The sequence below is a fragment of the Somniosus microcephalus genome, chromosome 4 (genome assembly GCF_052327205.1).
Source record: "Somniosus microcephalus isolate GS21.2 chromosome 4, FLI_Smic_1.0, whole genome shotgun sequence".
NCBI lineage: Eukaryota > Metazoa > Chordata > Chondrichthyes > Squaliformes > Somniosidae > Somniosus > Somniosus microcephalus.
Window position 1 is genome coordinate 326,775,206 of NC_140990.1, and position 22,442 is coordinate 326,797,647.

The 22,442-nt window shown below is 44.7% G+C and overlaps 1 protein-coding gene across 1 annotated transcript in view; it reads right to left on the bottom strand.

Moving 5' to 3' along the window:
• LOC147120678 (contactin-associated protein-like 5) overlaps window positions 1–22,442 on the bottom strand; it is a 1,541,569-nt gene that overhangs the window by 199,343 nt on the left and 1,319,784 nt on the right. The window contains exon 18 of the mRNA XM_085986862.1: window positions 15,926–16,165. Coding sequence (XP_085842988.1) covers window positions 15,926–16,165 — 240 coding nt within the window. The remainder of the gene's footprint in view (window positions 1–15,925; window positions 16,166–22,442) is intronic.

Here is a 22,442-nt window from a genome sequence, read left to right on the forward strand (position 1 = left end):
AAGTAACTACAGTGAATTATAGATGAGCTATTAGGCTGTTCCTTCAATCTTAGGAATATTGGAACAGGAATTGATCTATCAGCCCCCTCGAGCCTGTTCCACCATTCAATTAGATCATGGCTGATCTGCACCTCCACTCCAATTACTCGTCTTTAATCCATAGCCCCTGATACCCTTACCTAATAAAAATCTGTCGATTTCTGTCTTAATTGACCCAGCATCCACAACATTTTGGGGAGAGAGTTCCAGATTTCCACCACCCTTTGTGTGAAAGGCGCTTTCTGATTTCATTACAGAATAGCCGAGCTGTAATTTTAAGATTATGCTCCCTTGTTCTCAATTTCCCCACCAGAGGAAATAGCTTCTCTGTATCTACTCTATCAAATCCATTTATCATTTGAAACATCCTCAAAATTAGAAGATGAGAGCCCTAAGTAACTTTCTCAGAACTGATTCAGTGCCTGGGACCTGCACGGCCTCACTGGGAGTTTGTGATGAATGATCCCATTAGTCACCTCAAGGCACAAGGTCCTATTTTGAACAACCATATGTTATACAGTAAATGGAAGTTGAGGATTTTCATTTTCTATATTTTAATGCATTTGATTATAAATATTAGGAAAAGCTTCAAAGGAAAATGTAAACTGTTACAATTCTTTGGTGCTGCTCTTAGATCTGTGCGCTCAGAGATGATCAGTTTGCTACAAGACCTTGCTGCAGTCCCCACCACTTAAAACGGGCAATCGCTTATGTCAGACGCAAAGTGATAACCATTATCCATTCGCAGTAAGGTCAAGTTCCAAAGTTGCCGGCTATAGGGTCTTAAGTGCTCCGTGTATTCGGGCAGAAGCAGCTGTGCTTACTCACTCGTTACGGTGCACTGAAGGTTCAATTCAAACTACCATCCCCAGGTTGCAGCATGTTCTGCACAAATTCGCTCGATGCTAATTCAGCAATGTGTCCTTGCTTTAATTGTGTTGTCCGCTAACGAGCGCTTGACAGTGGCTTTCGAGTCAAAGTAGAAAGCTCTGGCAGCAGTGGCAACATTCGGTTCGAGACTTTAAACATCCTTCAGGCCAAGGTTTTACTTGTACATGTCTGAATGCCATCTACACATAAGTGACAAGGAGTTCATGCTCAAAGGGTTGACGGTGGATCGGCAATGGCAAACATTCAAAGACCGCATGGATGAGCTGCAGAATTTGTTCATCCCAGTTTGGCATAAAAATAAAACAAAAAAGGTGATTCAACCATGGCTAACAAGGTAAATTAGGGATAGCATAAGATCCAAGGAGAGGACATATAAATTGACTAGAAAAAGCAGTAAACCTGAGGATTGAGAGCAGTTTAGGATTCAACAAAGGAGGACAAAGGGATTAATTAAGAAAGGGAAAAATAGAATATGAGAGTAAGCTTCCAGGGAACATAAAAACTGACTGTAAAAGCTTTTATAGATATGTGAAGAGAAAAAGATTGGTGAAGTCAAGCGTAGGTCCCTTGCAGTCAGAATCAGGGGAATTTATAATGGGGAACAAAGAAATGGCAGACCAATCAAATACATATTTTGGTTCTGTCTTCACAAAGGAGGACACAAATAACCTCCCAGAGATGTCGGGGAACATCGGGTCTGATGAAAGGGAGGAACTGAAAGAAATCAGTATTTGTAGGGAAATGGTGTTAGGGAAATTGATGGGATTGAAGGCGGATAAATCCCCAGGGCCTGATAATCCACATCCTAGGGTACTGAAGGAAGTGGCCCTAGAAATAGTAGATGCATTGCTGATCATCTTCCAACATTCGATGGAATCTGGAACAGTACCCATGGATTGGTAGGGTAGCTAATGTTACCCCACTATTCAAAAAAGGTGGTGGAGAGAAAACGGGGAATTACAGACCAGTAAGCTTGACATCGGTAGTGGGGAAAATGCTAGAGTCCATTATAAAAGATGTAATAGCAGAGCACTTGGAAAACAGTGACAGGATCGGACAAAGTCAACATGGATTTACAAAAGGTAAATCATGCTTGACTAATCTACTGGAATTTTTTGAGGACGTAACTGGTAAAATAGATAAGGGAGAACCAGTGGATGTGGTGTATTTGGACTTTCAGAAGGCTTTCGATAAGGTCCCGCATAATAGATTAGCATGTAAAGTTAAGGCACATGGGATTGGGGGCAAGGTATTGACTTGGATAGAGAACTGGTTGGCGGACAGAAAGCAAAGAGTTGGAATAAACGGGTCTTTTTCCGAGTGGCAGGCAGTGACTAGTGGGGTACCGCAGGGATCGGTCCTTGGACCCCAGCTATACACAATATATATTAATGATCTAGACAAGGGAACTAGATGTAATATCTCCAAATTTGCAGACGACACAAAGCTGGGTGGGTGTGTGTTCTGTGAGGAGGATGCTGAGAAACTCCAGGATGCTTTGGACAGGTTGGGTGATTGGGCAGAAGCATGGCAGATGCAATATAACGTGGATAAATGTGAGGTTATCCACTTTGGTGGCAAAAACAGGAAGGCAGATTATTATCTGAATGGCAATAGATTGGGAGGAGGAGAAGTGCAACGAGACCTGGGTGTCCTTGTGCACCAGTCGCTGAAGGTAAGCATGCAGGTGCAGCAGGCGGTTAAGAAGGCAAATGGTATGTTGGCCTTCGTAGCGAGAGGGTTTGAGTACAGGAACAAGGATGTCTTGCTCCAGTTGTACAGGGCCTTGGTGAGACCACATCTTGAGTATTGTGTGCAGTTTTGGTCGCCTTATCTGAGGAAGGATGTTCTTGCCATGGAAGGAGTTCAGCGAAGATTCACCAGGCTGATACCTGGGATGGCAGGAATGATGTATGAGGAGAGATTGGGTCGATTGGGCTTGTACTCGCTGGAGTTTAGAAGAATGAGAGGGGATCTGATTGAAACTTATAAAATTCTGACAGGACTGAACAGGCTAGATGCAGGAAGGATGTTCCCGATGGTCGGGGAGTCCAGAACCAGGGGTCACAGTCTAAGGATAAGGGGTAGGCCATTTAGGACAGAAATGAGGAGGAATTTCTTCACCCAGAGAGTGGTGAACCTGTGGAATTCTCTACCACAGAAGGCTGTAGAGGCCAATTCATTAAATATATTCAAGAAGGAGTTGGATATATTTCTTAAGGCTAAAGGGATCAAGGGGTATGGGGAGAAAGCAGGGACAGGGTACTGAATTTGGATGATCAGCCATGATCGCATTGAATGGCGGAGCAGGCTCGAGGGGCCGAATGGCCTACTCCTGCTCCTATCTTCTATGTTTCTATGTTTCTATGTTTAAATAATGGCATTGGTCATTTTGTTTTTTAAACTGATCTTACTCGCTTTACCGAGTCGACAGGTGCGACTGCCTATTAAATATTTAAACGGTATAATTTTGCATATTCCTATTATAAAGAGGCTACAGAATGGAGGTCTACAACTTTCACTTACACTCTACACAACAACAATAACTTGCATTTATAAAGAAAAAGAAAGACTTGCATTTATATAGCGCCTTTCATGACCACTGAACGTCTCAAAGCGCTTTACAGCCAATTAAGTATTTTTGAAGTGTAGTCACTGTTCTAATGTGGGAAACGCGGCAGCCAATTTGCACAATGTGATAATGACAAGATAATCTGTTTTTGTTATGTTGGTTGAGGGATAAATATTGGCCAGGACACCAGGGATAACACCCCTGCTCTTCTTCGAAATAGTGCCGTGGGATCTTTTACGTCCACCTGAGAGAGCACATGGGGCCTTGGTTTAACATCTCATCCAAAATCTGACAGTGTGGTAGCCCCCTCAGCACTGCACTGGAGTGTCAACCTAGCTTTTTGTGCTTACTCCTTGGAGTGGGACTTGAACCCACAACTTTCTGACTCAGAAGCGAGAGTGCTACCCACTGAGCCACGGCTGACAGTGCTTTAATGCAGTGAAACAGCACTTCACAGGAGCATTATCAAACAAAATTTGACACCAAGCCATATAAGGAAATATTAAGATAGATGCCCAAAATCTTGGTTAAGCAGGTAGGTTTCAGGAAGTGTCTTAGAGAGGAAGGTACAGAGGCAGATAAGATTAGGGACGGAATTCCAGAGCTTGAGACCTAGGCAGCTGAAGGCATGGCTGCCAATGGTGGAGCGATGAAAATCGCGGAAGCGCAGGAGGCCTAAACTGGAAGAGCGCAGAGATCTCGGAGGTTTGTAGGGCTGGAGGAGGTTACAGAGATAGGGAGGGGCGAGGCCATGGAAGCCACAGTATGTATCAGGAGAAATCTCCTTCATTACATATCTTCAAGAGAAGTCTAATTAAAAGTAACCCATTCCATTAGCCTATCTTCACCCATAAATATCCTGCTCATCCAATATCTTCTTACCAAACAGTGTTCTGTTACTGAATGTTAGCTGCTCCTTCACATTACTTCAGAATTGGTTATTTTGTCCTCCTAAATGATCAAGATCCGTTTTTGGGCAGTGTACTCTAAAAGGCCTCTGCTTCTGTGCCTTTGTTAAGATACCAGCGGGGAGTTCCGCTTGGGGCACGATCGGTAAGACGCACCCAGAATGCGGCAGTTTTGCGGAGGTAAAGTTATGTTGAAGTCGCCACACAAACTCATTAGCATAATGCCGAACGTAACATCTCCCCTGAATCAGCGCCATCAAGTAGCGTAATTTGGTGGCAAAAACAGGAAGCAGATTATTATCTGAATGGCAACAGATTGGGAGAAGGGGAAGTGCAACGAGACCTGGGTGTCCTTGTGCAGGTGAGCATGCAGGTGCAGCAGGCGTTTAAGAAGGCAAATGGTATGTTGGCATTCGTAGCGAGAGGGTTCGAGTACAGGAACAAGGATGTCTTGCTGCAGTTGTTCAGGGCCTTGGTGAGACCACACCTTGAGTAGTGTGTGCAGTTTTGGTCGCCTTATCTGAGGAAGGATGTTCTTGCCATGGAGGGAGTGCAGCGAAGATGCACCAGACTGATACCTGGGATGGCAGGAATGACGTATGAGGAGAGATTGGGTCGATTGGGATATACTCGCTGGAGTTTAGAAGAATGAGAGGGGATCTGATTGAAACTTATAAAATTCTAACAGGACTGGACAGACTGGATGCAGGAAGGATGTTCCCGATGGCCGGGGAGTCCAGAACCAGAGGTCACAGTCTAAGGATAAGGGGTAAGCCATTTTGGACAGAGATGAGGAGGAATTTCTGCACCCAGAGAGTGCTGAACCTGTGGAATTCTCTACCACAGAAGGCAGTGGAGGCCAATTCATGAAATATATTCAAGAAGGAGTTGGATATATTTCTTAAGGCTAAAGGGATCAAGGGATATGGGGAGAAAGCAGGGACAGGGTACTGAATTTGGATGATCAACCATGACCTCATTGAATGGCGGAACAGGCTCGAGGGGCCGAATGGCCTACTCCTGCTCCTATCTTCTATGTTTCTATGTAATCGATGGCCATCGATTCGTTGCTGGAACAGGGCCCCCTCCAGCAGCACAAAGAGAAGTGGAATAACAACAGAAAAAACTGGAAAAACTGAGCAGGCCAGGCAACATCCGTGGAGAGAATAACAGAGTTAACGTTTCAGGTCGAAACCTGAAGCAATCCCCAGGGTTTCGACCTGAAACGTTAACTCTGTTTCTCTCTCCACGGATGCTGCCTGGCCTGCTGAGTTTTTCCGGCTTTTTCTGTTGTTATTTCAGATGTCCAGCATCCGCAGTATTTTGCTGTCGTACAAAGAGGAGTGGGATTGCCAGGAAATTAACCATTCTTCAACTTTTTAAACCAATTAATCTGCAGCAGGGAGGAGCAGGGCGGATCAATTGACTGAATTAATGCTCTGGGTCTTACTTTTTAATTGGCTAGCAGTTGACCACTGGCCGCTGCTGGTCAGGTGACCAACGCTGTGTTCATGCGACCACGGGGGCCTGTGCGCCCGAGCATCTGGGCGCAATGTGAAGATGGCTCGGAAGGGACGCAACCGGCGGAACCTCGCCGTTCCGACCTGGGGCGCGGCCAGCTTCATGAGCGGGGGGGACTGCTTCGGACGGAGGGACCTTGGAGCCGGCGTAAAAGATGGCGGGGACTCCAGCATAAAGTGGTAATGGGCACGAGTCACTTACACTTAAAATTCCACAATCTTTGGCGCTATTTCATTTGATCCTACTGAGATTAAGCCGATACCTGCACTGAAATTATACAGAAATTCCAGGCCAGTGGCAGCGTACTGAGTTGTCAACAGTGGCACCGCCCTCATGCACAGGTGATCCATAAAATTATAAATTGTTCATTTATTATTTTATTTAAATCTAAGTTATGGGTTTTCTAATAGAATTATGTCTGGATGGTGGCATGCTTCATTGACCCGCTAGTGAGCGGTGACCTGGGTTTGTAGGATACCAGTTTATGCTTATCTAAAGTACAGGAATCCCGCCACAACCGCAGTTTTGCTATACGCGGATTTCACGTATACACGGTTTCCTTTCTGCGACAATTTTTGCCAACCGCGGCAGTGAGTTTTGCGTATACGCGGTTTTTAATTTTCAAGTTTCATGGGTCATGCTTCCAAACACAAGACTCCATTCATCCGCGCCGCTCTTTTCAGCATAATTACTACCAGGCGTGGTCTCGCTCCACTCGTGGATATACTGTACCTGTACTGTGTGTGTGTGTGTGTGTGTGTGTGTGTGTGTGTGTGTGTGTGAACGTTTAGCCCTTAATCATGGCCCCTAAGCGTAATCTCAGTGGTAAAGGTGAATCAATAGGGAGTGCAGCGAAGATTCACCAGGCTGATACCTGGGATGGCAGGAATGACGTATGAGGAGAGATTGGGTCGATTGGGCTTATACTCGCTGGAGTTTAGAAGAATGAGAGGGGATCTCATTGAAACTTATAACATTCTGACAGGACTGGACAGACTAGATGCAGGAAGGATGTTCCCGGTGGCCGGGGAGTCCAGAACCAGGGGTCACAGTCTAAGGATAAGGGGTAAGCCATTTAGGACAGAAATGAGGAGGAATTTCTTCACCCAGAAAGTGGTGAACCTGTGGAATTCTCTACCACAGAAGGCAGTAGAGGCCAATTAATTAAATATATTCAAGAAGGAGTTGGATATATTTCTTAAGGCTAAAGGGATCAAGGGATATGGGGAGAAAGCAGGGACAGGGTACTGAATTTGGATGATCAGCCATGATCGCACTGAATGGCGGAGCAGGCTCGAGGGGCCGAATGGCCTACTCCTGCTCCTATCTTCTATGTTTCTATAGTGAAAAGGGCAAGGAATGTACTAACCTTAGATAGGAAATTAGATGTCGTTAATAGACTTGCCCGTGGTGAAAGTACAACGTCGTTTGGACGACTAATGGGGGTTACCGAGTCCACTATTGGAACCATAAAAAAAAGCGAGGTGTCGATAAGGGCTAGTATTGCGGGTGGCTCTTCGAAAAATGCTAAAGTGTCATTTATGCCACGAGACCATAAGCTTGAAAAAAATGGAGAAGGCACTTAATATCTGGTTGGAAGACCAGAACCAGAGAAAAGCGAATGTTAATTCCGCATGGGCACGTAAGAAGGCCCTTAGTATCTACAAGCATCTTGCTGTGGCTGCCGGGGAAAGTGTAGATGACATAAAGTTTCAAGCGAGTAAGGGCTGGTTGGGGGATTTAATGAGACCATACAGGCAGGTCCAGAAAGATATTCAGAAAAAAATCAGTCAACCATCCATCGCAGAATTCTTTAAGAAACCGCCCAGTTGATCTTTTTTATCGTGTTATTTGAACATTTATTGTTTTTGTTAGGTTATTGTGCATTTTATTTGTGTTTATTAAAACTTACATAGGCTCTGACGAGTGTAAATGCGGCCGCGTTCCCCCTAACCCCATTTTTCCCATAGGGTCTTATATTTGCCAACCGCAGTTTTGCCAACCGCGGGGGGTTTCAGGGACATAGCCCCCGCGGTTGGGGAGGGATTACTGTACTCATAAAAAGAGTTCTCAATCTCTCCAGTACCACAGTAGGAAGGCAATAAGCAAAGACACGACTACAGAGCTAAATGGAGGGACAGCTGTTCCTGGTCACTCTTACATAACCTGTTGTGGCTTGAGATAAGAACAGCATTGGTAGAGGGCTGGAATAGGGTCTTATATCTCAGCTCACGAGTGCACTTGTTATAACAATGTCAACAAGAGAAGAACTATCACTTATATGGCTGCTTACACCTTCACAGGACATTCCAAAGTGCTTCACAGTCAATGTACTACTTTTGAAGTGTAGGCGCTATTGCAATGTGGGAAACACGGCAGCCAATTTGCACTAAGCGAGGTCCCACCAACAGCAACGAGATAAATGACCAGACAAGCTGTTTTTTTTTTAGTGCAGTTGGTTGAGGGATAAATGTTGGCCAGGACACCAGGAGAAACCTCCTGCTCTTCTTCAAAATAGCAATGTGGGATCTTCTGCATCCAGCTGAGAAAACAGACAGGGGCCTCGGTTTAACGTCTCATCTGAAAGGCGGCAGCTCCGACAGTGCAGCACTCCCTCAGTACTGCACTAGGAGTGCCAGCCTAGATTACGTGCTCAAGTCTCTGGACTGGGGAAGGAGGGGAAAAAAAACAACTTTCAAAAACAGAGAAACCTGAGCCTTCCATTTTATATATTTTCTTATAGAAAATGACACCTACTGTTTTACATACAGTACATAAGTTCAACTCTGCTACTGTATATTGTACTATAGCAGAAAGAGCTTTCCAAAGCACCAAACCGGTATTTTAATGCAATGTAACATCTGGAATAACCATAAGGTCTATTTATTACCTTTCATTAAGCATCTGTCTTCAAATAATTACAGAGCACCACACTGACAATAATTATATTCAGTGAGAGCTTGAGCAACTTTAAGACCATTCTAAAGAGTAAAAGTATAATCTAAACCAGTAAAGCTAGACTCATTCCATTGTTTTCTTAAAATAAGCTACTTGAAGCCAACAAGATGTTACCACAACCCTTAATTCGATCTTAGAGGCTTGATTTATGGTTTCCCAGTAATTATTTGAAGATTGCTTCTCTCAATATACCTTTAATAATGATTTCACCAGTTTTATCGTGGCGTGATCAACACATTAAGGGAATAGAGTTAATGATAATTGCTGCAAAATATGACAAAATAGTAACTTGCTTTCTCGCACAAGATTGAAACAGAACGCAGTGGGGGCAGGATGAATTCCTCCGGTTACTGTGTGCAGGGACACAATAGATTTATTGCTGAAACATTCTGCTGTTTGATATTTCTAGCAAAATTGCTGACACATTTTCAAAGAAATGCCTTCCAAAGGAGCATATTCGAAACACAGCACATTCAAAATGGTATGGTAAAGAAAGAAAGACTTGCATTTCTACAGCACCTTTCACGACCACTGGACGCCTCAAAGCACTTTACAGCCAATGAAATAACTTTTTGAAGTGTAGTCACTGTTGTAATGTAGGAAACGCGGCAGCCAATTTGCACACAGCAAGCTCCCACAAACTGCAATGCGATAATCTGTTTTTGTTATGTTGGTTGAGGGATAAATATTGGCCAGGACACCGGGGATAACTCCCCTGCTCTTCTTCAAAATAGTGCCATGGGATCTTTTACATCCACCTGAGAGGGGCAGACGGGGCCTCGGTTTAACGTCTCATCCGAAAGACGGCACCTCCGACAGTGCAGCGCTCCCTCAGCACTGCACTGGGAGTGTCAGCCTAGCTTTATGTGCTCAAGTCACTGGAGTGGGACTTGAACCCACAACCTTCTGACTCAGAGGAGAGTGTGCTACCCACTTTTTTTTTTAAATTATACTTTATTGAACATTAAGAACATTTACAACATCGTGATCATTACATTGTATGATACAAATCAATTCCGCCGCTCTGCACAGCCATTCCGCCACCACATTTTAACATCAAAACCTGAAGTTTAATTTGTCACCTGTAACATATATTAATCGATTGTACTTTAAAAATTGGTTGTAAAATACTGTTCTTAAATTCCTTTTGGAATAAAACATCCACAGAGCCTTATAATGGTCTTTTAGCTTATATTTAAAATACTCTTTTAGATTGATTCTCCTCCCCTTAAAAAACAGAGCATTCCTTCTTTGCACAATCACGAATCTAGCCAAACTGAACATTAAATTAATTGCCGCTCCGCTAGACTCTGGCAGACTCTCCTGCAATCCCCATCTCAAAATTGAGTCCCACGGGATTCCCATTCTCGCAGTTCGGTCCCCACCCAGCAAAAAAGCTTCACACAACTGTCGAACATAGTACTTAAAGTCATTTAACTGCGGACATAACACCAGTAAATGGGACAGAGTCTCATCCTGTGTCCCACACATTGGGCAAGTTGCCGCCTCCACTCGTCCAATCTAGCACAAGACCGTCATGGTAAAAATCTGGTTATGAGACAATTTGAAATCCAATTCAATCCATTCTGGGCATTTAAAATTTGCCCACACTCCCTTCCAAATCCTGTTGAAGTCCAGCTGTGGGTATATACTCTGCCAAAACTCCTGACCAGCAGGTGTCTTGAATCTCCATTCTCTGAATACCTCATAGAAATCTCGAGTATTACAGTTGTCAAATTGGACTAACTCTCCCCCTTTCTCCAGTACAAAGCTTGGAAAAGCAGGACGCATTTTACATCCTTTGGAGATTTCCACATTTATTTCTTCCATCCAATCCTATGGCATTGCCCTCACAATCTTCTCATACATGATTCCTATTGCTATTCCTTCTACCTCCTGATCCTCCTCCCACACCATGTCCCTCACTATCGCTTCCGGCAACCAACCTGGAATCACCTCGTATAATATATCTTTCACAGATATAATCCCAGCTTTTATAAAAGCTTGATTAAATAAAACCTCTCCTTCGATGTTGACCCACCTGTTCAAAAATAAGGGCTGTTCTAAAAATTCCTCAGCCACTTTGGGCATAAACTGCACACTTTTTAAAAATTGAGCCCAAGTCTCTACAACCCCCTTATAAAACCTAGGGAGAAGTTTAATTGATTTCAAAAACATATTATTGTATTCCATATACAATATCCCCTGCCCTCCTATCCCACTTCGTTTTAAAAAATGCTCAAAACAACTCTTCCAAAAACTTGTATTTGACTTCTGAAGAAATCTCTTCACCCATTTGATTCTAAAGGATTTTTTCTTCAAATCAATATCTGGGAAATTGAGTCCTCCCTGATTTCTCCGTCCAATGATGGTATTGTAAGCCACCAAGGCTGGTTTCCCTTCCCATAAAAACCTCACATAAGCCTCTCGGATGGACATTTCTGCCCACTCAGGAATATCCTCCACCATCAATAAGTACCATAGCTTAGATAGCAGGAGGGCAGACACCACTGTCGCTCTTCCTTGCACTTTCAACCACCTTCTTTCCCATCTTCCCCAAATCTTTTTAATTTTCATAACCTTCGTTTCCCAATTTAATCGATCCACTTCTTCCCTGTCTTTCTTGCACCCCATATGCACCCGCAGAACTTCCAAAACCTCCACCACCTTAAATGGATATACCCCCAACCATTCCCCCCTACCCCTCCCTGCAACCAGGCATTGGGACATACTATTATTCATTCTGGCACCTGAAGCTCTACAATATTCCTCCACTACCTCCATAGCTTTCCTCACTGACTCCCCATTTCTCAATGTTAAGGTTGTGTCATCTGCATATTGGTGTATCACCGACACCAGCCCAGAACTGGGTACCACAATCCCAACTACACCTTGTTTCTTTCGCATCATGTAACCTAATGGTTCTGCTACCAATGTGTACAGCAATGGGGACAGGGGACAACCCTGTCTCACTGATCTCTGTATCGGAAAATACTCAGATTAAAAACCATTACATTTAACACAGCTAAATATGTTTGAATAAAAAATCCTTATCCACTGAATTAAATTTTCCTTGAAACCAAATGCTTCCAAAACCTTCAATAAAAACTCATGAGAGATCCTATCAAAGGCTTTCTCTTGATCTATCTTCAATACATAAGCCTCCCTCCCACTCTCTTCCATGAGCTCTATCGCATCTCGGATTGAGACCACAGAGTCTGCAATGTCCCGGCCTATGACTCCATAGGGCTGAGAGGGCCAAACTATCCCTGGTAACACCTCCTTCAAACGATTTGCCATAACCCTCGCCAAGATCTTATAATCCACATTTAATCGTGTGATGGGCCTCCAATTCTTCAGATCCTGTCTATCCCCTTTATTTTTATAAGCTAAGCTTATGATACCTCTCCTCATAGATGGGGCCAGGCTTCCCTCAATTTTAATTTCCTTAAAAACTTCTAAGAGCAATGGACTTAAAATCTCGAAAAATTCCTTATAAATTTCTGCACTTAGTCCGTTGGACCCTGGGCTTTCCCCCCCCCCCACCCTTTATTCCACTTATTGCTATTTTTATTTCCGCTAATCCTACTTCTTTATCACACATGCTTCTCTCATCCTCCTTTAAACCCTTTTCAATAAAAGCAGTAACCTTCTCCATCTCCAAATTGGAAATGTCTTCCTTTGTATATAGCTCTTGATAAAAGCTGCTAGCCGCCTCCAAAATCTCCTCACTTTCATGAATGATCTTCTCCCCAACCTTCAACTCCTCAATTAACGATAATCTCTGTCGCAGCATCTCTTGCTCTAGAAAATATCCAGTGCATCTTTCGCCCTCCAATGCATCTCTAGCCTTTGCATTTTTCAGCTTGCAATAATTCCTACTCTTCCTTTAGCACCCGGAACTTAGTCTCAGCTCCCTTATCCCCTCCGTCAACTGCTTTACAGACATCCGTAAACCTTTGTTTATATTCTCTTCTCAATGCCGGTTAGCTGCCGCACTCTTTTTCCCATAACGTACCGAAAAAACTTTTACCTCATATTTGAAATTGTCCCACCAAACTCTTCTTTCTTTCAAGAACAAAAGTTCCTTCCGAGCATTCTTTATTATATTTATAATCCCTTCTTTATAAGCACTTTCCTTCAGGTATTGATTGTTTAAAATCCACACCCCTGAACCTATCTTAACTCTGCTGTTCCTAATTCTAAGAACCAAAGCCGAGTGATCACTAAAAAATACTTTTTTATAATAAATCTCCATCACCTCCGAACTTAACCCTTCCCGCATTAACACAAAATCTATACGGCTCTGTTTTAAAACATCACCCACCCAACCTGCTCTGGAGAACTCCCTTTTTATGGGGATCCGTTCTCTCCATAAGTCTCTCAAATTTAAATTTGCCATCATTTTTACAATCATCCCTCTGGAGTTATCATCTTTAAAGGTCACCTGTGCTGAAATGTCCATCCAAGATAAAAATACATTAAAATCCCCCACTATACAAGGATTTTCCACCTCTGCCACTTCAGTGAATAACCCCCGAAAAAACTCGCGACGCTTGCAATGGTCGTTCGGTGCATAGATATTAAAGAGATCACAATTAAATCCCTCCAATTTTACCCTTAACTGTAAAAATCTCCCCTCAGTGTCCTTGTCCACCAAGGCAACGTTCTCTTCTATGGACGGACTCACCAAAACAGCCATCCCTCTACGGTTATTGTTTGCACAACTTGCAAACACCCTCCCTTCCAAACCTTCTGAACTCTTTCTAGAATATCCTCATCCCAAAAGGTTTCTTGCAGACACAAGTCCGTGCCTTTAAAACCCTGCAACAACTGCTGCAATTTCTTCTCACCCCTCAGTCCGTTCACATTGATCGAGACCAATGTAATCATGGCTCCAAAGAAGGGAAGTATGCCCAATAATCTCCCCATCATTTAATCTCTGGCTCTTCCCTCCTCTCATGCTCCTTCTCAACTTTTCGGACAGCTGTTGCTTTTTCCTGCAGCCTCCGGCTCTTTATCCCCTCCGGTTTGACCCCTCCCTGCTCTTTCAGCCTCTTCCTTGCCTTAAGTTTGGACCCAGGAGCAGCCCTTTCTCCCTCCTTCTGCCCCTCACTAACCTTTCCCTTTCCACATGATGCCACCCCATCCCCGACTTCCATGTCTCTGTCCCCCTCTAATTCCTCACACTCAAGCTCTTCTGCAAACCCCTGTGTCTGCTCCCCGTCAGATACATAAACCTGCTCCCCGTCAGATACTTCATCTCCCATAGAGAGTCTTCCTGCTATCGCAGTTTCTCCCACTGTGCCGCCCCCTTCGACCACATCTCCACCTCTGACCCTTGTACCCTGTTCCCTCACTCCATGGGACAATGGCGCACCTAAATTGTTCCCTTCTGACGTCTCTATCTCGCTGATCCCATTCTGCTGTCCCTTTAAGGCTCCTGCCTCTTGCACCCTCTCCCCGCCCTGCCCCCTCCCGCTCACCAAAATATCTGACTCCCCGCCTCTCCCCGGAGCACTCACTTCCACCACACATCCCGCTCCTGCCTCCTCTCCCCCCGCAGACACCAGACTCCCCAGGGGGAGCCGAACTGCACTAAGGCTCGAGTCTGCACTTGACCCTCGCTGCCCGCTGCTGTCTTTGTTCCCCTCCACAGCACTCGGCATGTTTTCCGCCATCTCCATCTCGATCTCCGCTCCGCCATCCTCTGCCTGTTCCTGTGCTCCTTTTTCCTTCATTTTACCGGCTGTGTCCTCCGACTGCACCGCACCTCCGGCCGTTCCACACTCCTCTCCTGCTCCTTCTCCCATCTCCTCATCACTCATTTTGCTCCCTTCTGCCACGCGCTCACACCGGGTGGGGCCTTTACGACACACGCCACAGCTCTCTGCCTTGCAGCTCCGCGCGATATGTCCTGACACCCGCAATTGTAACAATACAAATCAGGACAGTTTCTTACGAGATGGTCATGTCCCAGACAATAGTAACACACCTTTACTTGATTAACGTGCAGCACATGAAAGTATTGCACTCCTTCCAGTGTCTCGAACTTCATACTGTACGGCAAAGACCTCACCCCCTCTGGGAAGCGCACCTTTACATACCGGGTTCCGTCTGCTACCCGTGTTCCCGGATAGTACCTCCTTTTTATTTCGGAACAGATTTTAATGTCCCATGACTCCAACTTTTTGCTCAGCACTTCGTCCTCGATGTACACAGGCAAGTTCAAAAATGAAACCACCACCTCCTCTGAATATAGCAGAGTCACCTCCAAGAATTTCTCCCCAACTTTCAGACTGAGCAGCAGTTTTTCCACCTCCTCGCGGCCACTGACCGTCACCTCAAATCCCACATTTGGTTTTGGTCGGCAGGCAAAACAGCTTCCCTCACCACAGGCCTCATGAACCGCCTGGATTATATCCCAGGCTCGAATCTTCTTATCTTCACATTGCACCACCACCGTATTTTCTTTACCAAACCTCCTGAGGTCCCGGCCCAAATCGTTGGGCCTTTTTTTTCCCCTTCCCTCCACAGTTTCTTCCCTAATAAAATTCCTCTCGGGAATATTGTCCTCTGAAGGGCCCGGCACTCCGGACCCCTCAGCAGCCATCTGGCTGTTTTTTGTGGGCCAAAAAGGCCCTAAAACCTGAAAACAACACCCCAAAACCCTCCACCAACTTTTTACAAAACTCCCTCCAACACCCAGCTGCAATCAGGCAACCAGTCACACCTGGCTCACTCCTAGCCACTCCCACCTAGAGAGTGCAACCCACTGAGCCACAGCTGGTACCCATAACCACTGTGCTCGCTGACCTACATTGGCTCCCGGTCAGACAACACTTCCATTTTAAAATTCTCACTCTTGTTTTCCAAGCCCTCCATGGCCTCACCCCTCCCTAGCTCAGTAACTTCCTCCAGCCCTCCAACCCTCCAAGGTCTCAGCGCTCCTCCAATTCTGGCCTCTTGCGCATTACCCATTTGAGACTAAAACCTAAAGGTGGAGAGACTCCATTACAAGCACTTCCATAATTACCTTTCTTGCAGAATGGTCCATCATAAGCCGAGGGAGTGCAGTTACATGAATAACCATCGTCTTTCTCTATACAGCGCCCTCCATTGTGGCACAGGTTGCCATAGCTGGTACAATGCCCTGGACATCCTGACTTGACTCCAGGGGTCATTTTGGCCCGTTCTTCAAGGTCAAGGTTCACCCCGTTCAATTGTAAAGCCCGAATACATCCAACGAATCCTTTCTGTCTTGAGGCCGTCCCTCCTGTAATTAAATGAATGGAAATTAGAATCATACTTTATTTTATTTTTGCGTAGCATTGCGTATTTAGAAAATCAAAGGAAAACAAAGGCAAATGGCCTGATGGCTGGTGAACATCACATTTTGTAGACTGTAGTACCAGAGGTCGTGAATACAAAATTAAAAGCTTGAAGCAAGACTAGAAACTATATGAATCCTTCCCATCGCCCCCACAGAGGAGCAGACATTGGTTCAATTAACATTTCTGAACAAGAGCTGGCTAAATGTCCGGATAGGAATGGGATTGATACTCAGAAGGTTAAATATAGAAATAAATGATGGGATATTTCATGGATTACAACATGCTCTTTAAGAGATGGAAATGTTAAGGGTCAGCTGTGGCTCAGTGGGCAGCACTCTCTAGGTGGGAGGGGCTAGGAGTGAGCCAGGTGTGACTGGTTGCCTAATTGCAGCTGGGTGTTGGAGGGAGTTTTGTAAAAAGTTGGTGGAGGGTTTTGGGGTGTTGTTTTCAGGTTTTAGGGCCTTTTTGGCCCACAAAAAACAGCCAGATGGCTGCTGAGGGGTCCGGAGTGCCGGGCCCCTCAGAGGACAATATTCCAGAGAGGAATTTTATTAGGGAAGAAACTGTGGTGGGAAGGGGGAAAAAAAGGCCCAAAGATTTGGGCCGGGACCTCAGGAGGTTTGGTAAAGAAAATACAGTGGTGGTGCAATGTGAAGATAAGAACATTCGAGCCTGGGATATAATCCAGGTGGTTCATGAGGACTGTGGTGAGGGAAGCTGTTTTGCCTGCCGACCAAAACCAAATGTGGGATTTGAGGTGATGGTCAGTGGCCGTGAGGAGGTGGAAAAACTGCTGCTCAGTCTGAAAGTTGGGGAGAAATTCTTGGAGGTGACTCTGCTATATTCAGAGGAGGTGGTGGTTTCATTTTTGAACTTGCCTGTGTACATCGAGGACGAAGTGCTGAGGAAAAAGTTGGAGTCGTGGGACATTAAAATTTGTTCTGAAATAAAGAGGTACTATCCGGGAACACGGGTAGCAGATGGAACCCGGTATGTAAAGGTACGGTTCCCAGAGGGGGTGAGGTCTTTGCCTTACAGTATGAAGTTCGAGACGCTGGAAGGAGTGCAGTACTTTCGTGTGCTGCACGATAACCAAGTAAAGGTGTGTTACTATTGCCTGGGACATGACCATCTCATAAGAAATGAGTGATGAGGAGATGGGAGAAGGAGCAGGAGAGCAGCATGGAACGGCCGGAGGTGCGGTGCAGTCGGAGGACACAGCCGGTAAAATGAAGGAAAAAGGACCACAGGAAGAGGCAGAGGATGGCGGAGCGGAGATCGAGAGTGAGTGCTATGGAGGGGAACAAAGACAGCAGCGGGCAGTGAGGGTCGAGTGCAGACTTGAGCCTTAGTGCAGAACGGCTCCCCCTGGGGAGTCTGGTGTCTGCGGGGGGAGAGGAGGCAGGAGCGGGGTGTGTGGTGGAAGTGAGTGCTCCGGGGAGAAGTGGGGAGTCGGATATTTTGGTGAGTGGGAGGGGGCAGGGCGGGGAGAGGGTGCAAGAGACAGGAGCCTTAAAGGGACAGCAGAATGGGATCAGCGAGATAGAGACGTCAGAAGGGAACAATTTAGGTGCGCCATTGTCCCATGGAGTGAGGAACAGGGTGCAAGGGTCAGAGGTGGAGATGTGGTTGAAGGGGGTGGCACAGTGGGAGAAACTGTGATAGCAGGAAGACTCTCTATCGGAGATGAAGTATCTGACGGGGAGCAGGATTAAGTATCTGATGGGGAGCAGGCACAGGGGGTTGCAGAAGAGCTTGAATGTGGGGAATTAGAGGGGGACAGAGACATGGAAGTCGGGGATGGGGTGGCATCATGCGGAAAGGGAAAGGTTAGTGAGGGGCAGAAGGAGGGAGAAAGGGCAGATCCTGGGTCCAAACTTAAGGCAAGGAAGAGGCTGAAACAGCAGGGAGGGGTCAAACAGGAGGGGAAAAAGAGCCGGAGGCTGCAGGAAAAAGCAACAGCTGCCTGAAAAGTTGAGAAGGAGCATGAGAGGAGGGAAGAGCCAGAGATTAAATGATGGGGAGATTATTGGGCATACTTCCCTTCTTTGGAGCCATGATTACATTGGTCTCGATCAATGTGAACGGACTGAGGGATGAGAAGAAATTGCAGCAGTTGTTGCAGGGTTTTAAAGGCACGGACTTGTTGTGTCTGCAAGAAACCTTTTGGGATGAGGATATTCTAGAAAGAGTTCAGAAGGTTTGGAAGGGAGAGGTGTTTGCAAGTTGTGCAAACAATAACCGTAGAGGGGTGGCTGTTTTGGTGAGTCCGTCCATAGAAGAGAACGTTGCTTTGGTGGACAAGGACACTGAGGGGAGATTTTTACGGCTAAGGGTAAAGTTGGAGGGATTTAATTGTGATCTCTTTAATATCTATGCGCCGAACGACCATTGCAAGCGTCGCAAGTTTTTTCGGGGGTTATTCACTGAAGTGGCAGAGGTGGAAAATCCTTGTATAGTGGGGGATTTTAATGTATTTTTATCTTGGATGGACATTTCAGCCCAGATGACCTTTAAAGATGATAACTCCAGAGGGATGATTGTAAAAATGATGGCAAATTTAAATTTGAGAGACTTATGGAGAGACCGGAACCCCATAAATACGGAGTTCTCCAGAGCAGGTTGGGTGGGTGATGTTTTAAAACAGAGCCGTATAGATTTTGTGTTAACGCGGGAAGGGTTAAGTTCCGAGGTGATGGAGATTTATTATAAAAAGTTATTTTTTAGTGATCACTTGGCTTTGGTTCTTAGAATTAGGAACAGCAGAGTTAAGATCAGTTCAGGGGTGTGGATTTTAAACAATCAATACCTGAAGGAAAGTGCTTATAAAGAAGAGATTATAAATATAATAAAGAATGCTCGGAAGGAACTTTTGTTCTTGAAAGAAAGAAGAGTTTGGTGGGACAATTTCAAATATGAGGTAAAAGTTTTTTTGGTACGTTATGGGAAAAAGAGGGCGGCAGCTAACCGGCATCGAGAAGAGAATATAAACAAAAAGTTTCCGGATGTCTGTAAAGCAGTTGACGGAGGGGATAAGGGAGCTGAGACTAATTTCCGGGTGCTAAAAGAAGAGTGGGAATTATTGCCAGCTGAAAAGGGGGCCATTCTCCGTGCAAAGGCTAGAGATGCATTAGAGGGCGAAAGATGCACTAGATATTTTCTGGAGCAAGAGAAGCTGTGACAGAGGTTATCATTAATTGAGGAGTTGAAAGTTGGGGAGAAGATCATTCATGAAAGTGAGGAGATTTTGGAGGCGGCTAGCAGCTTTTATCAAGAGCTATATACAAAAGAAGACATTTCCAATTTGGAGATGGAGAAGGTTACTACTTTTATTGAAAAGGGTTTAAAGGAGGATGAGAGAAGCATGTGTGATAAAGAAGTAGGATTAGCGGAAATAAAAATAGCAATAAGTGGAATGAAGGGGGGGAAAAGCCCAGGGTCCGATGGATTAAGTGCAGAATTTTATAAGGAATTTTTTGAGATTTTAAGTCCATTGCTCTTAGAAGTTGTTAAGGAAATTAAAATTGAGGGAAGCCTGGCCCCATCTATGAGGAGAGGGATCATAAGCTTAGCTTATATAAAAATAAAGGGGATAGACAGGATCTGAAGAATTGGAGGCCCATCACACGATTAAATGTGGATCATAAGATCTTGGCGAGGGTTATGGCAAATCGTTTGAAGGAGGTGTTACCGGAGATAGTTTGGCCCTCTCAGTCCTATGGAGTCATAGGCCGGGACATCGCAGACTCTGTGGTCTCAATCCGAGATGCGATAGAGCTCATGGAAGAGAGTGGGAGGGAGGCTTATGTATTAAAGATAGATCAAGAGAAAACCTTTGATAGGGTCTCTCATGAGTTTTTATTGAAGGTTTTGGAAGCATTTGGTTTCAAGGAAAATTTCATTCAGTGGATAAGGATTTTTTATTCAAACATATTTAGCTGTGTTAAATGTAATGGTTTTTTATCCAAGTATTTTCCGATGCAGAGATCAGTGAGACAGGGTTGTCCCCTTTTCCCCATTGCTGTACACATTGGTAGCAGAACCATTAGGTTACATGATGCAAAAGAACCAAGGTGTAGTTGGGATTGTGGTACCCAGTTCTGGGCTGGTGTCGGTGATACACCAATATGCAGATGACACAACCTTAACATTGAGAAATGGGGAGTCAGTGAGGAAAGCTATGGAGGTAGTGGAGGAATATTGTAGAGCATCAGGTGCCAGAGTGAATTATAGTAAGTCCCAATGCCTGGTTGCAGGGAGGGGTAGGGGGGAATGGTTGGGGGTATCTCCCTTTAAGGTGGTGGAAGTTTTGGGAGTTCTGGGGGTGCATATGGGGTGCAAGAAAGACAGGGAAGAAGTGGATCGATTAAATTGTGAACCGAAGGTTATGAAAATTAAAAAGATTTTGGGAAGATGGGAAAGAATGTGGTTGAAAGTGCAAGGAAGAGCGACAGTGGTGTCTGCCCTCCTGCTATCTAAGCTATGGTACTTATTGATGGTGGAGGATATTCCTGAGTGGGCAGAAAAGTCCATCCGAGAGGCTTGTGTGAGGTTTTTATGGGAAGGGAAACCAGCCTTGGTGGCTTACAATACCATCATTGGACGGAGAAATCAGGGAGGACTCAATTTCCCAGATATTGATTTGAAGAAAAACTCCTTTAGAATCAAATGGGTGAAGAGATTTCTTCAGAAGTCAAATACAAGTTTTTGGAAGAGTTGTTTTGAGCATTTTTTTTAAACGAAGTGGGATAGGAGGGATGGGGATATTGTATATGGAATACAATAATATGTTTTTGAAATCAATTAAACTTCTCCCTAGGTTTTATAAAGCGGGTTGTAGAGACTTGGGCTCAATTTTTAAAAAGTGTGCAGTTTATGCCCAAGGGGGCTGAGGAATTTTTAGAACAGCCCTTATATTTGAATATGTGGGTCAACATCGAAGGAGAGGTTTTATTTAATCAAGCTTTTATAAAAGCTGGGATTATATCTGTGAAAGATGTATTATACGAGGTGATTCCAGGTTGGTTGCCGGATGCGATAGTGAGGGACATGGTGTGGGAGGAGGATCAGGAGGTAGAAGGAAAAGCAATAGGAATCATGTATGAGAAGATTGTGAGGGCAATGCCACAGGATTGGATGGAAGAAATAAATGCGGAAATCTCCAAAGGAAGCTAAATGCGTCCTGCTTTTCCAAGCTTTGTACTGGAGAAAGGGAGAGAGTTAGTCCAATTTGTCAACTGTAATACTCGAGATTTCTATGAGGTATTCAGAGAATGGAGATTCAAGACACCTGCTGGTCAGGAGTTTTGGCAGAGTATATACCCACAGCTGGACTTCAACAGGATTTGGAAGGGAGTGTGGGCGAATTTTAAATGCCCAGAACGGATTGATCTAGATTTCAAATTGGCTCATAACCGGATATTTACCATGACGGTCTTGTGCAAGATTGGACGAGTGGAGGCGGCAACTTGCCCAATGTGTGGGACACAGGATGAGACTCTGTCCCATTTACTGGTGTTATGTCCGCAGTTAAATGACTTTAAGTACTATGTTCGACAGTTGTGTGAAGCTTTTTTGCTGGGTGGGGACCGAACAGCGAGAATGGGAATCCTGTGGGACTCAATTTTGAGATGGGAATTGCAGGAGAGTCTGCCAGAGTCTAGCGGAGCGGCAATTAATTTAATGTTCAGTTTGGCTAGATTCGTGATTGTGCAAAGAAGGAGTGCTCTGTTTTTTAAGGGGAGGAGAATCAATCTAAAAGTGTATTTTAAATATAAGCTAAAAGATCATTATAAGGCTCTGTGGAGGTTTTATTCAGAAAGGAATTTAAGGATAGTATTTTACAACCAATTTTTAAAGTACAATCGATTAATATATGTTACAGGTGACAAATTAAACTTCAGGTTTTGATGTTAAAATGTGGTGGTGGAATGGCTGTGCAGGGCTGTGGAATTGATTTGTATCATACAATGTAATGATCACGATGTTGTAAATGTTCTTAATGTTCAATAAAGTATAATAAAAAAAAAGTGGGTAGCACACTCGCCTCTGAGTCAGAAGGTTGAGCACATAAAGCTAGGTTGACATGCCAGTGCAGTACTGAGGGAGTGCTGCACTGTTGGAGGTGCTGTCATCTCAGATGAGACGTTAAATCGAGGCTCTGTTTGCTCTCTCAGGTGGATGTAAAAGATCACCAAGGCACTATTTCGAAGAAGAGCA